General features: G+C 36.0%; 1 protein-coding gene across 2 annotated transcripts in view; it reads left to right on the top strand.

Annotated features, from left to right (window-relative positions):
• The window catches only part of esamb (endothelial cell adhesion molecule b), a 32,124-nt gene that overhangs the window by 13,270 nt on the left and 2,164 nt on the right, over positions 1 to 16,690 (top strand). The window contains exons 2-7 of one of the 2 annotated variants that reach the window (XM_026226212.1): positions 7,880 to 8,025; positions 9,752 to 9,953; positions 11,578 to 11,733; positions 13,596 to 13,640; positions 15,815 to 15,937; positions 16,463 to 16,592. In XM_026226212.1, coding sequence (XP_026081997.1) covers positions 7,880 to 8,025; positions 9,752 to 9,953; positions 11,578 to 11,733; positions 13,596 to 13,640; positions 15,815 to 15,937; positions 16,463 to 16,592 — 802 coding nt within the window. The remainder of the gene's footprint in view (positions 1 to 7,879; positions 8,026 to 9,751; positions 9,954 to 11,577; positions 11,734 to 13,595; positions 13,641 to 15,814; positions 15,938 to 16,462; positions 16,593 to 16,690) is intronic. The other variant, XM_026226213.1, reaches the window with a different exon arrangement.

Here is a 16,690-nt window from a genome sequence, read left to right as displayed (position 1 = left end):
CGCACACACACACACATATATATTTACAATGTACTGTAGATGTAAGCTAAATCTTAATAGGCCAATATAACCTTTCTAATTAAATTATTATTTCTGAGCTTCGGTTGTGACAAATTTGGGGAGAGGACAAATTTTCTGAAACCTTTTTCCAAGACATTTTTAATGACTTTGGACCAATTTTGTTGAATGGCCCATATACAAAAAGGATAATAAAACAAAGATTATTAGAGTATTAGAGTATGTTTTAAAATAAAATACTTTCTACCTCTACAAAATTTGCCATTTCTTTGTAATTATTTGAAAAGTTTCCGGCAATTTCTAGCAACTTCTGAGTGAAAATGATTTCTATACCAACAATCTTTTTTCAGTATTTAATTGAACAATGGCCTAAATAACCTCTCAAACTTTGAAAGATGATGTCAGCTCTGAGGTTGCCATAGCAGCTGTCGGATCTCCCTGGAAATGATACGTCCAAGAGATGAAATGAGTGCATCCATTCCCCTCGCTGATATCTAAATATTTATCCCACTACCTACGATTTCTGTGATTTAGTTAAAGTTTTATTTTTGTTCTTTTTATAATCCAGAAAGCCCACCCTGGAGCCAACCTTCACAGACCTGCATACGATTAGATGACGGACATCTGATAAGTGTTTACAGATGGAAGGTGTCTAATAAAGCTCATTTCATTACACACGGACACATTCTGATACCAACACACTCATGGATAACAAGTAGTGTCTGCTGTGGATAATAATATTCACTGATAAGAATTCTCATCCATATTTTACGTTTCCCCTTATTGTTATGAAGATCCTTCAGGATGTCAGTTGTTTTTTTTTTCTGTGTCCAGACCTATGCTTTAACTGTCTTCCCAGAATTCAAAAAATTCAAAAATATCAATGCAAAGCAAACAATCTTAGAATCAGTTAAGTACAAGAGTTTACTATAAGCACACATTGATGAAACCCTCTTCTTCTGCAATTTTTTACAGAAGGAACGAGAGAACTGAGGCAACATGCCGCATCTTCTCTCCTGATAGCCTTTTATAGCCATTCAATTTCCTTTGTGACTCCAGCCCTAATCCTATCCTTGTGAATCACATCTCATCCAGAGTCTGTAATGAGCTTCTCTCCTGACTTTCCTTCACCAGAACCTGATTTTGATGTTACGCGTCAGATGTGCTGCTAGACTTATGGAATAATTCTCCTTGAGCTCACGCTCTATACATAATTCAAGCCCTATCCATCTGCCTGTTGCATGGATTAATATTTTCTGCACAGATTTGTAGGAGGAGATTGTGGCCATATGCTGGAGGCTACGGAGAGACTAGCTTTGTGGAACGGCATCATTTTCTTCCCGTGGACTTGAGTGGCAGAGATGGAGAGCACTTCAGGACCATCACATTCAGGCTGAGTGATGCTCTCCTCACTCCATCAAATCAAAACAAAGCATGTTTGACGAATTTGAGAGCAGCCAGACATATGAACAAATATAATGATCTCGGTGCAGCTCCGATTATTTAAAGCAAGAGCGTTTGTAATGTTGCTTAAAGGTGTTATTGAAAATCTATATATCTGGCTGTCTACTCATGTTTTTATGATCAGTTATTGACTGAACTTGTAGGGTCTATTAACTCTCCATGTATCTTGGTATTATTTCTGTTGTTTGGGTTTCTCTGAAAGGCCAGCCCATGACAGCTTGGGTCATGATGACTGAGAACAAATTATAGTCACATAGATTTAAGACCATATTTACGACTGATAAGTTTTTCGCCAGCCCTGCAGTCGTTCTATTTTAGCTGTTCCCATAATGTCATAATGTCATGTCACAACATATGGCCTCCATTGTACAATGTATTATTTTGAAGATTAATATTAGCTATCATAGTGGTGTGTGAGAGTGTGTGTGAAAAGAGAGATGAAGAAGAAGAAAGGGGGAAGAAGCTCTGCTAACAACTTGTGAACTGACCACAGAGCCGGCATTTTAAATCATCACAGACACACTGCTGACCTGAAGGCAGTTTCAAAAGATAGCCAGTGTCTGATATCCCTCATTTTGGTTCAGCTGCATGGCATGCATCTTTCATGAACAGGGCAATCCCAGAATGCATTGCAATTGGCTTACTGAAAAATTCATCCAGGATGTCAGTATGTCAGTTTTTTTTTCTATCAAGAAATTAATTTTATTTTTTTATTTTTTTGCAAGGATGCATTAAATTGATCAAAAGTGGCATTTATAATTAAAAAACAAAGATTTTGAAGAATACATAAAAGACCTTGGTAGACCCAGGACACTGTTCCTGATTGTCGTCCCCTGATGACATTCCTGTCTGTGGCCATGTATGCATGAAGAATCGATCTAAACTTGCAGGGATTTAGAGGTCCTTTGATGTGAAAATCGCTTAAAATAGCACTAGAGATTAAACTGATGTAATCCTATTTAAAGGAACCTTTACCAAATGTTTATCATTCAATTGCCATATAACAGAAAACTCTTGCTTAACCCACAAACTCCTCCTCTGTTTGAGATGGCATTTATATTTGCAAACTTCACTCAGTGTCACCACATACCGCTGACCTCACTCTCAGCACTCCAAACAAACCCTCTAATAATTAAACCATGCGTTCCCGTAACAATCGAGTCTGAAATCAGATGGGAAGGGTCGCTCGTACTCATCAGACCCGAGTTGCTTGAAGTGCTTCCTGATGTGCAGCTGCCCAAGCAGGTATTTCAAGGCTGGCTCAGATCGCTCATGCTAAAGCTTTATCAGACAAACCTTGTGAGCCAGAGACAAGCAAAAGAAGAGATTATATTAGAAGACAATGGGTCTCTTTTTAACGAGAGTAGACTCCTATCAACACTCGGGTCAAGGTTGTTGTTTTGTGTGTGTGTGTGTGTGTGTGATTGTTTTTGTGACATATCAGGACACAACTCTGTATAATGACATGGGTATGACACAGGTATTACAAGGAGAGGGCAATAGAATATACAGTTTGTACAGTATAAAAACCATTACGCCTATGGGATGTCACCACTTTTCACAAAAAAAACGTGTGTTTGTGTTTTACATTTCAGGAAGGACATTTGATTAAAGCTGCTTGCCTGTTTTTGAGCACCTGCAATGTGCCATGGGATTTCAGCTTTTACTCTTAGAGGAGGCTTATAAATGGACAATGATGAAGTTAGTTACTTGTAGCCTTTTTGTTGCCTATAAATCCACTTGAATCTCGTACTTAATTACTCAACCCTATGTCATTTAAATCCAAATGCTGGTGTTCTTCTGTGACACACAAAAGAGAATTTAAAAGAATCTTTCTAGCAATGGCAACAAATGAAGGCCGACGGTCTGTCCACCTCTGTATTGCAAACCTATTGAAGCTATTTGATAGCTTTGTGTGAACATACAGTTGTATTTATTGTTTAGCTGTAAACTTGAGAACTCGATCAAATTCTCTTTCAAGATGAATCAGATCAGTCCGATTCGCTGAGGAAAACAAAACAAAAACACTTACAGAATCAGCTGACTCAGTTGTTGTGTTAAATTATATACACTAATAAAATCAGTAAGAAATAGGACACAATGTAATGTATTAATATTATGTTTTTTTTTTTTTTTTTACATGTGTATTACCTGTATTTTTAATTTTTAATTGCATTGTTTTTTACAGTTAGCCGAAATTTCTGTAAAAATTAATTGATAGATAAAATTGGCAGAAAATTACCAGCACATTTCCATTTTATTTTTATATTTTTATAGTTTGTTTAAAGTATGTTATACACAATTTTATGATAAAATTGGAGTACACTATACTACAAATAAACTATATTTACTGGCATTGATGATTGTATGAAGTATCTTTAACATTCATGAAAATGTCCATTGTACAAAAGGTTCTTTAGGTGATTAAAATATTCTTCACACTAAGAAAAAATGTTTCTTTTAAAAACTGTTCACTGTAGTTTATTTGGTGAACCTAGAATAGTTCTTCTATGGCATCATTGTGAAAACCTTTATTTTTAAAGACTCTGGATTCAAATCTGCTTAATAGATTGAGATCTGATGTGGATTCTCTTGAATTCACACGAGACTCAGTGGAATTGATATATACCTTGATATAAACTCATCTGTCACCTTTACTTTTAATTCTCATCCTGCAGTACTATGCTGCCCTCACTAGGAGAGCTATTGTAACTGCAATAGTCTGTACTATAATTTATGATCTCCATTTCTATTTAGTGTTTAATTTTAGGGGGTGAAAATTTCCAAAAGATGTCCCACACCCATTGCTTTGTGCAGCTTCTCCAGTCTTCAGCTTCTGAATGTCCACAGTACTACTGTGCACTATATGTTACAGTGCTGAAAATATCAATCCCAGAGCTCATTGTCAGCGTCAGTCAACAACAGCTGATTGTTTTAACAGTACAAACTGTGCATAGCTTGCTAGCTTCTTCATCAGGATGAAGATCTGAACTTCTAAATGAGTTCATCAGGTCTGTTCTGTGTTGAGTGGCCATGTGGTAATCTTTGAATCAAGGTGTCCATGTCAGACTTTCCACCTTGGTGCAGTGTGTGTCTGTCTAGAGCAGCACAGATGGAGCCAGGGATGGGATTAGGGAAGATTTTCCCTGATTTAATAAACTAGTATGGCTCAGAAATGTAAGGGATAAACCTGGGGACAAATAGACAGTTGCTGAGCGCAGCACATCAGATTCGCCACACATCGTCACGCTGCTTTCATGAGTCCAGGAGACGCATGTCCTACTTACACTCACTCCAAAGTCCCAGGCCGGGACCAAGGGGAACATTGAGCTTTCACCACTAAAAAGATTAGAGATTGACAAAGTGCCAAACAAATCTGGTGGACAGAAACAAGCACAATACTGTTTTTGGATAATATGATAAATATGATAAGTAATATGATTGAATCAGACAGTCTGGGAAGTGAATTTAGTTCTTTTAAATACACTTTTTTTTTTCATCTTGATTAAATATTTATGTTATGTTATATTTTGAAGTCAGTCATATTTTAAAATGTTTTCAAAATAAGTTTATTTTGCTTACTAAGAAAAAATTCTTGAAAAACAGAATTATTATTGTGAAATATTGTTACAATTTCATATAAATGTTTTGTATTTGAATATATATTTAAATGTAATTTATTCCTGTGATGCAAAGCTGACTTTTCAGCAGCCGTTGCTCCAGTTCTAGTCATTTCTTACTATAATCAATGTTGAAAATAGTTCTGCTGCTGAATTTTTGTAGAAAGCAGGATACACTTAAATGTTCGTTTTCACTCAATATCCTGTTAATCTTGAGTACCTATAGAGTAGTACTGCATCCTTCATAACTCCAAAAAGTCTTTAGTTTTATTATATTCATAAGAGAAAGATAGTCTGTACCAATTTTTCCCCAGAAAAACACGAGCGTCTGTAGGCGTGACGTGTGGGCGGAGCTAAAGAATCACGAGCGCCAGTAGGCTTTTGCGTTGAGAACTTTGGAAGCTGTGACATTACCGTGAGGAAAAAAACCAACCAAAACAAACCATGGCTAACAGTCAGATTCAGCGTATATTTATGATCCAGAATCAGATCCAGAGGCTGAAGTTTAACAAGAGCAGCATCAGCAACAACGTCTCTATGTGGTATGTACTGAAACTGTATATATTTGCTTAGCGGTTTTGGAAAATGACTAAGTTCCACTTTGTCGTCTTTTTTTTTTTTAAGCTGTACATGTGGAAAGTGCAGTTTGATGACAACATCCCATGTTGTTAACTTGATGTGCTTACACGCCGATAGCTAAGTTAACAACACAGAGATATTTGAAGCAGTTTTACTCACCGCCTGCGGTTCCAACACACGATCGTGACCCTTTTTCGTTGGGATTGCATCATCCTTAAGAAATAAACGATGTGCAAATCCGGCGTCAAACGGGCCTTGTTTGTAAAACAAGCATCTTCGAAATGCAGGGGAACAAACACTTGCACAACTCCGTTGATGCTCTGTAAGAATAAACTCCATCCACCGGTCCCTTAATGCTGTTTCTCTTTAGGTAATCTGTGCAGGGTTGTCTTGCCCTGGCAACCAAAAACACACTCCTTTTGTGACATTTCGTGACGCTCTCGCTCTGATCAGTGAAGTCTGTTGTGCTCTCAGTGCTCTGCTCTACGGGAGCGTGCGCTCTTCCGGCAGACGCGCTCTCAGGACCCATATAAGGAAATTCCGCTCCATCTAACGTCACACAGAGCCATACTCGAAAAAAACTTTCCGAAACTTGTGACAAACCGGAAGGAGTATTTTTGGAGCAGAAATACTCCTTCAAACGTACAACTTAATTTTTGAAACTTTGTCCATGTTTAGCATGGGAATCCAACTCTTTAACAGTGTAAAAAACTCAGTATGCATGAAATAGCATTTCACCCCCCCCTTTAAAATATTATATAAATCATTTTTATTGTTTATTATAAAAATTGTATTGTATTATTGTAATGATATGTAATCATAATAGGATATTATATAAATAAATAAAAATATTTGTAGAGATTACTTGTTATTTTTATTATTATTATTTATAATTTATTAACATGCAATATCTAGATGTAATTTAATATAAAATAAAATGATAAAATAAATACAATAATATAACAAATATAATAACGTGGAAATAAAATAAGCTAATTTTAGTTTGATTACTAATGATTTTAATATTTATAGAAAGAATAACAAAATCTTTTGGTAACTAATGCATAGCTCCCCCTGTGAGGTGAATAAGGATAAACGATGAGGAATGTGGTCGTGTTTTAGATCAGTTTCCCATCGGATCCCTTAATCCTGGAGGTTTATCTTTCTGTGAGAACATGAATGAAGGCAGTTCAGCAGTGAAAGCGCTTGTCGATGTAGATTATGTCATCTTTAAGTCCAGCTGAGCTTGACTTGTTTCACGTGAGCTTGTGGAATGCGTCGCAAGATTGAGATTGACTTGTTGGAGGATTACTAGTCCAGATCCAAAACAGAAATTAAAAAAATGGAGAGATGGGTGCACTCAGTCTCATGAGCAATAAGAAAGCAGCTTGAGGGCAGCATTCAGCCTAAAGCAAGAAGTCAGTGTCTTTACGTCACCGGCGGATTCAGTTTAAAGCTGAAAGGAAAGGGAATATCGCAGCAGTGCAGCGCAGCAGCTCAGCTCATCTATCACCTCTATCTCTGTGAGGGATCCACCGCCAAACTGGCCGACCAGGATAGTTGGGAATGCTGGGATCAGTTGATCCACCTCCAGCTGAGCAGCTCAGGAGACTTCCTTCCCTGTGAGTGATCGCTGACAGCGGGTTACTTAAATTAGTCTCCTCGGGGTAAAAGCTAGCATATTTCCTTAAGTGGAAGCTTTGTATGCAAGCAATAGATTTATTTCTCTTATAAACAAGTCAACATTGTTTTATACTTTTCTATATTTTTTATATTCAGTTTTTCATGCACTTAGTTGGCAACCATCATTCTGACTTCTTGTTGTTTAATTACATCAACTAGTTTTTGAGAAGTACTTTGTACTAAAGCATGCAACATCTATATGTTTGGATAGTTTTTCCTACTGTAAGATTGCATTGTATGCATTTAAAAAAATATTGTATGGAATGTATGAATTTTTTGCTACAGAACTGCCTTGTATCACCTTATTCATTTTTTAGTACATGATTTTTGGGATCAAAAGGGGTTTTAAAAGTTTGTGTGTGTGTTTGGATGGATTAGGAATTTTGCATCTTTAGGATTATCATTATTATGATTTTTGGTCAATGTACAATTTAATGATGTCAAGCCCTGTTGGCGGATGTCCCCTCTGAACTCCAGGATAAGTGCCATCACTGGCTGTTTCACTGCTGTCACAGGTGATTCTCAGCGGGTCGAGGTGCCACGGAAGGACATGGAGGTAGTAATGGGACAAATGGTTGTTCTGGAGGCCTGGTACACCCCGACTACCTCCATCGAGAAGAACGCCGTCATATGGACCTTCATGGCCAATCACTCCAAACAAGTCAGTATGTTTCGGATTAGCATCATAAAATTATTAGCACACTGAATATTTGTGTAAAAGAAGTATTATATTAATATTATCTATGTGTTTATATATATATATATATATATATATATATATATATATATATATATATATATATATATATATATATATATAACCCAAAAAAAATTTAACCCAACTTTATATTCGATATTCGATTTTAAAATAAATCCAATTTATTTAAGTCCTGTTAATAAAATTCAATTAAATGCATATACATTTAAACCAAAATCTTGATGTTGAATTTTAAAATAAGTCCATGTTATATATAGGTCCGATGTAACATAAAAGTAATTTATTAATAATTAATGAAGTTTATACATTTTTAACCCGTAATCTTGATGTTACATTTTAAAATACAGTAAATCCATGATATATAAGTTATATATAATTCATTTACTATTAATAATAACATTTGTATATATTACGGTATATTCAACCCATAATCTTGATGTTGATTTTAGAGGTCTACATTATATAAAAGTCTTAAATCCAGGTTATATATACATTTAATAATAATTTATTTAATTTATATATATTTTAATCCAATCTTAAAATTTGTAATCTAATTTTAAATTCGTTTTAATATTTAAAATAAGTCCATTTTATTTGTCAGCTATCCATTTCCTGGCCTCCTTTGCTGTCATATTGAGAAAAAAAAGGGGGATGAATTACATGGTAGAACAATCTGTTGTCCTCCATCAGCCGACTAATAAATAACATGAACCTGACGTGTCAGACCCAGCTTCCCTCTGCATCCTCTCAACAGATGGCTTTCACTTTAATGTCACAGGAAGTGTATGGCACATTTGAAAGGTCAAAGACTGCTAATGAAAACACACGTGATGAATTTGATGGATGGGCGAGAAGTGGATTTACTCAAGCCGTTATCGCTGAGAGTTTTAGATGCAGATGTAAATGTCAGCTAATACACCCCGAGGCGTGATAATGTGTATACCACGTGTGCGAGCCAGCTATTACATTTAATGTGTATGAATGATATTTGTGCTGCTTATCGTAGTCTGTAGTTTCACTAGTTTCTCTTTGCCTGCTAGCTTATCGTAAATGAATGGAAAATCAGCCTAAAATTTCAACATGACCATCTGAGGCATGACAGTTTAGCTCCATCATTATCACTGGCCACTTTCTCAACAATCTCAGAAGCTTCTCATTTTAATGTGCAATGTTCAAATTAATTTGCTAATATCTACTCACATATTAGGTTATTTTTCATATTGTTTCTTAGCATGTTTCTTGAGGATCAAACCAGTGTATTAGAATTATTTCTAAAGGACACTGAAGAAGATGATGCTGAAAATTCAGCTTTTCCGTCACAGGAATAAACTGGATTTTAAAATAAATTGTAATAATATTTTACTGTTTTTACTATATTTTGCCAAATAATTGAAGCCTTGGTGAGAGAGACATTCAAAACATTTTAAAATCTTACTGACCTCATGCTTTTTAACAGTGGTGTACATGGATGTATTTTTTTTGTATCATGCTTTTCCTTTCAATATCTCACATCATGATCATTTTTTAAGATGTTGCTTCAGATTAAACTTTTTAAAATGTGTCTCTAGACCCTTCTTGTCTGAGTGGTTTAGACACACAGTTTGCAAATATGTAGTACTGTACATACCTGGTTGTGTCTTAAGGTTTCTCTGTTTATTTCTGGCTGCAGGTCATCTCCTACTTCTCTGGACAGATTGGCATCGGTAGCACTGACTTCCGGAGGCGAGTGGGTTTTGCCATGTCTATGCCCTCTGCCAATCTGTCCATCTATATCAACAACACGCAGGAGTCTGACTCTGGGCGCTATCACTGCCACGTGATCATTCCTGGAGCTCCAGGCCTGTCTGGGGAAGTACACCTCAATGTTAAAGGTACATTAGCAAAATGTGTCTATATTAACATATGGAGCATTTAAGCAGAGGTGGGTAGTAACGAGTTACATTTACTTCGTTACATTTACTTGAGTAATTTTTCGGGGTAACGAATACTTTTCGGAGTATATTTAAAGATGGGTACTTTATACTCTTACTTGAGTACATTTTTTGGGAAAAATCTGTACTTTTACTTCGTTACTGTGGGCGACGCCCCTCTCGTTACTTTATCTTAATGCAATAAATGCTTCAGTTTATTCCAAACGCGCCGTCTACTTTTCTCTCGACAATGAGCGATGCCCATTCGCGAATTCATTCTTTTGAGTCAACTCTGTTCAAAGGCTTGATCAAACCAGTCGGCAAACGAGTGAATTGGTTCATGAATCAGTTTGATTGAGTCGTTCAGTTCCATGCTGCACGCGCTGAGCTCTGAAGCGGTTCACTCAGAGTTGTAACGTTTAAGAATATTAGCAGCGTTGAAAACGGGGCTATGGAACTGCACTGAATTGAAAGCTAATCTGCAAAGGCTATTCTTTGCTTGCGATGGAGATCCTTATTAGATGAACGCGTGTGCTGTTTACTGTTTAACAGGTAATAACTTGAGCTACATTCGATTACAGTACACGATACCACTGTGACATTAGTTTGTTGTACGTGTGTGGCTTATAACAGGTTGAATGCAGCTTCCAAAAGACAAAGAATAGCCGATTAAGATTTTATTAATTTTAATACAATCACACCAGTGCGAGTACGTTCAGCAAGTCATATCATCAGCTGCTAAATTCAGATCTGTGATCGCTTGCTGGCGCTGAGCCAGAGACAGACGCGTTTTTACAGCGCTGCGCATTAACCAATCACACACGGTTCTGTTGAGCTTTTGAATGCAATGGCCAATCAGAGGTGTTCCGATGAGTCATCGCTGAAATGCCGGTGCTTCCTTCACTCGCTCACTTACTGAATACCTCTTTCTGCCGAATTCTCTCGTCAGAAACAACAAAGTGCAGATGTGTGTACGAATCTATAATTAAGATATTGATTTCACAGTGTTAACAGTTTCAGTGATTTTAATGGTAGTTTCTGAGAGTGAATGAAATCTAGACTGTCAGTGAAAATTGTTTAATAATGTAAATGTTATTTGCTCTCTTTCTGAACAATGAAAGATTAGTAGCAATATTTATATCACATTAACTTTCAATGTTAAATTCACATTTAAAATAAAGTCAGTCGTATTAAAAATATGTTATGGCATGACACCTATATTTGTTACTTAAATAAACAGACAGGGTTTTATAATAAATTACATAAATTGGATTAAAGGCTGATGAAATATATACATTTATACACACACACATACATTACATACACTTTTTGTCTATATATCTATATAAAAAAAGGCTCCGTATATATGACCCAAAGTAACTAGTAACTAACTACTTGAGTAGATTTTTTATCCGATACTCTTTTACTCTTACTCAAGTAACTATTCAAGGCTAGTACTTTTACTTTTACTTGAGTAAATATTTCTAGAATTACTTTTACTTTTACTTGAGTAAAGTTTTTGGGTACTCTACCCACCTCTGCATTTAAGTGTCTGTCTCATGATTTCTTTCTCTGTTCGTTCTAGTTCCTCCGTCCACGCCTGTATGCTCTATGACAGGAAACCCTGTACTGAGTGGCAATGTAACACTGAGCTGTAAATCCAGCTATGGCAAACCCGTTCCTCACTACAAATGGACCAAAGCAGCTCCTCTTTCTGAGGTCTTCTTCTCTCCCATGCAAAGTGAGTTTCCAGCATTTTTGCCATTGTCTGATTCTCTTTCTGTATCTGAGAAAAATTCAAGAGCTTCTGTCTATGCATTAAAAATCATTTTTGATACAGAAAGGTGCGGCGTGACAATTTTGTTTAATTTTGCTGTATGGATTTATATTTTTTAATGGTTCAAATGTGTTTAAATGAGACGGTACATTACAATTTAAAAGTCAGAGATCTGTGAGATTTTCAACCACTGCTTAATTTAATCATACTGTAAATCAAAAAATATGCAAATACTATGCAGCACTACTGTTCTCAACAGCAAATCAGCACATTTTTCTTGAGCATATCAGAATGATTTCTGAAGGATCACGTGATACTGAAGACTGAAGTAATGATGCTGAAAATTCAGCTGTGCCAGCATAGGAATAAATAATGTTTTAAAATATATTTAAAATATGTATATTTTTTTTACCGTTTTAAATGATAATAATATTTCCAATATAACAGGTTTTTTTTTAAATCAAATAAGAGATTTTCTTTTTTTAAATCTTACAGATCTCAAACTATATGACTGTGTTAAAAAAGATTTTGTCTTTGTTATTGTTGTATCATTTTAAAGGGCTGTTTTTTTCTCTGTGCAAGATCTATTTATCATCTCGATGAGATTGGTTAGATGCTGTGTAGAGAAGAAGAGCACAAGCATCATTTATCACCTATATAGCGTATCTACCTCTTTTTGTCCTGAGGTGAGGTGTAAATAGCTCCGTTACCCTCAGAGCAGCAAGAGAAAAACATTCCCATCAGTCTCTAAACACAGCAGTTTTGACCTTGACTGAGTGCCAGGAAAATCTTACAACCAGTGCCGGCCCATCCAACAGTCGCCTAGGGCCCTGCCTTAAGAGGAGGACCCCGTGGTCATGAGGTTTTCATTTGAATTTCTAGGTGTGTTTGACTTGAAGTGGTGCTACGCAGACTGTATATGACATCAAAGTACCGCGAGAGCTATAAAGAGCCAGTAGCGTATGGCTTTGTCCATATTAGGGATTTCCTGGAACGTCATATGACTTCTATGAGTTTTATTGCGCAAAGGTCCTCTCCGGCTACCATTATGAATCAAACAGACATTGCATTACTACGTTTTTCTGTCTTAGTGGATGCATAAGATTCCTCACAAAAATGTAGTAATTACTATCAAAAATGCTAAGCTAATACACCCTGCTATGCTATACATCAATTCTGTTTTTAATTCATTGGAAAAAAATAATGATAGAGAGATTAAAGTGAAGTTATGGTATAGAATTAGAATCCAAATGGTGTCTTTCGAGAGCCGAAAAAGGATGTTCTGACTGCTATAAATAATATTTATTAGTACTTGTTTTAATTAATGCAATGATGCCCATTCACAGACAGACTTGTCATATGAAACATAGTTTTTACGTTAGTGGGGCCCATTTGCATTATCTTGCATAAGGTCCTACAACTCTACAGGCTGGCACTGCTTACAACATTTCTATCAGCATGTTCTCTTAAGTCCATATCAAATGATGAAAAAAGCACGACACATTATAGTTACTAAAATATAAGATGTGCATTAGTATCCAATGCATTTTCCCCAAATATATCATGATGATTTCTGTTGCTATGTTCCTTCTGATCAGCGTAAATCTTTAGTCCAAATAGATAGCTGTGCCAGCTGTTCAGAAAAGCTGGCTTATACATATCAACCATGCAGGACATTTCCTCCTTGATCCCAGGCATGGGATCTCCCAGTTCTCCTGATGAGAGTCGAGAGGTTCAGTAATTCTGTCCTCAAGATAAATGAACGTATGGTGTTCTCCTGGTCATCTGTCTTCCTCTCTCTGTCACTTTCATCTGCACATTCACAGAGTGGAGGTCCTGCCCCCAGCCTGTGCTTGTGCTGGGATACCTGGGTAAGGGAATAGACCCTAGGATAGAGAGAACTCCTGTAGATAGACTCCTTAGAGACACAGTAAATGTGCGGTTTGCTTAGTTTATTCCTCAACCCTTGTTTTCTTGTACATGTCTTGAGTACAGGAAGGATAAAGCTGCTTGTACAACCATTAAAAAGTTTGAGGTCAGTATAAAATTTTTTTTTTTTTGAAAGACTTTTACTTTTATTCAGCAATGATGCATTAATTTGGTCAAAAGTGGCATATATAATATTACAAAACATTTCTATTTCAAATAAATGCTGTTTGTTTGAACTTTAAATTCATCAATCCTTAAAAAATTTATTATGATTTCAGCAAAAAAATAATATGCAGCACAATGTTAATAATAATGAATATTTCTTGAGCAGCTAATCCGAATATTAGAATGATTTCTGAAGGATCACGTGACACTGAAGACTGGAGGAATGATGCTGAAAAGTCATCACAGTAATAAATTACATTTTAAAATATTTTTAAATAGAAAACATTTATTTTAAATCATAATACAATTTCACAGTTTTACTATTTTTACTGTATTTTTGAGCAAATAAATACAGAATTTTAATTTTTTTATTTTATTTTACTGACTACAAACTTTTGAATGGATGCATAATTGTTTTTTAAAGCTACTTTCTGTTTTCTTTTTAAAAGTCGTCTTACGCATGAAGTTAGAAATGTTTAAAAATCTGTAAGCCCTTGTAATGGGACATTTTTACTTGAAGAATAAATGGCTGACTGTGAATACAATGCTGCTGATACATTAAAAATGAATTTCACTTTTGCGTGATTCTGAGGTGTTAATTCAAAGCCACATAGTCTTTAAAGATAATCTTTGTAACATCATTCATTGTTAAAATATGGTATGATATGAATACAAAGAAATATGTTTGAAATGTGGCCTGGAATGGTTTGAATCTGGCTAGGGTTATTTTCTGATCCCGTCCCTCATGTTTTTCGTATCATTCCCCGTCTCCTCCAGTCAAGACAGTGCTGGATCATCATTCTGTGAAAAACATCCAACATATATACATTATATTGAGTCGCACAGCACCTCTAACCTTCAAAGAGTGAGGTTTACAATCCACATAAAATCTCAGTCAACAAATAAATGCAAAATGGACAAAAAAAAAACAACAAGCTTAAAGTTTGATAAGCATTTTTAGCAATCAGCCATTTGTATCAATGTGTGTCAGTGAGATTAGAGTCATTCATTATCCCAAGCATATCAGTCTAAAAGCATATTAAATATCATCCTACCCCTTTCATCTTTTTTGCTCCATCCCATTGTTGAAATTATGAATCGTGTGATGCTGCACAGTTTGTGAGTCTTATTAGAGAGCTAAAATCAGTCCCGTATCTCATAGTTCAATGCAGAAGCAGCTCAAACTGAAGCAGCCATCATAACAAGGTTTTTATAAACATACCGTTGAAGTGTTGATTTTATTTAGCCAATCATTTTAAGTGACTCTTCATTAGTATAAAAGTGCCTGTGAAATCTGGAAAGCCCAGACGGGGGTCCCTGGGCATCTGGCCTCAGCTCTGGGTCACTGAGGAGTTTGAGTTTGGCTGCTCATCACTGTGTGTGGACAGAAGCTACCGCAGCAGATGGTCCGACTGCCATCTCTGCCAACACTCTCATAATGTTTGTTCTCTGCCTTTATGGTTTTCATTTCTCATTCTTCTTATCACGCAGTGAAAATAGGCATAGTGTTGTCCACATAATTGTGGCCAGATCTTTAACACATATGTCCCAAATATGTGTCAGTCATGACAAAGTGCTCTCATGAATAGGGATTTTCAAAGGATTATACTCTTATTTACTGTCTATGCCATCATTTCATATAAGGGAGCTTCTTTAGGTTTGTGCACTTTTATGGCAAAATTGTTTTTTTTATTATTTTTATTGAAACTACAAGATAAAAACTATTACATAAATGTTTTTTTTAATGCCTTGATTTACCTTTACTGTTTTCAAATGCATTTTAGGTACAAATTAGATTCATTTATTTTTTTTAAACCTTTCAAACTTAACATAAAACTGAACTTTCAGTTTTTGTGAATAAGCAGTCACGTGCTTCAATAGGTCACAACAGCCAAAAGACAAATAAGAAAAGAAAACTATTGAAGTTATGAATGTTTGATTCTATTTTAAGATGAGAGGCAAGGCACGCTTCGACTTAGCAACCTCACCAGAAGCATGTCTGGCAAGTATGTTTGCCGCGCCAGCAACACGGCTGGGACTGACAGCTGCCACATCAATCTAGAGGTCTCCACCCGTAAGTATCATTCAAAGACTGAGGCAACATTTGATGTTGTAGATTTTGCCATTCACTATATGTGACCCTGGACCACAAAACCAGTATTACGTGGCACTTTTTTTAAATTGAGATTTATTTATCATCTGAAAGCTGAATAAATCGTTCCATTGATGTATGGTTTGTTTGGATAGGACTTATTTGGTCGAGATACAACTATTTGAAAATCTGGAATCTGCTGGGGTGCAAAAAAAAAAAATAATTTAAATACTCAGACAATTGCCTTAAAAGTTGTCTTAGCAATGCATATTACTAATCAAAAATACATTTTTGGTACATTTACAGTAGAACATTTACTAAATATGTTCATGGAACATGATCTTTACTTAATATCCTAATGATTTTTGGCATAAAAGAAAAATCTTTCATTTTGACCCATACAATGTGTTTCTGGCTATTGCTACAAATATACCCCAGCGACTTAAGACTGGGCTTGTGGTTCAGGGTCCCATATTTGTAACTGAATTGTTCCTGTTGTGGCTGCAGCTAACAATGCCTGGGTGATCGCTGGGGCCACGGTGGGCTCTGTGGTGGGTCTGATGGCTCTGGTTTTATTCCTGATCTTTATCCTGAGGAGAAACCGTGACACAGAGGAGGAGATGGCCAATGAGATCAAGTGAGCATTTGTCTTATATTTCTAATATTTTAATAGGATCTCTGTGCTTAATTTTTGTACTTCATTCACCTTAAAGCTGCGGTAGGTAACTTTTGACG

The sequence above is a fragment of the Carassius auratus genome, chromosome 40, assembly GCF_003368295.1.
Source record: "Carassius auratus strain Wakin chromosome 40, ASM336829v1, whole genome shotgun sequence".
Taxonomy (NCBI): Eukaryota; Metazoa; Chordata; class Actinopteri; order Cypriniformes; family Cyprinidae; genus Carassius; species Carassius auratus.
Note: the sequence above shows the minus strand (reverse complement) of the source record. Positions and strands in the feature narration are given on the sequence as shown.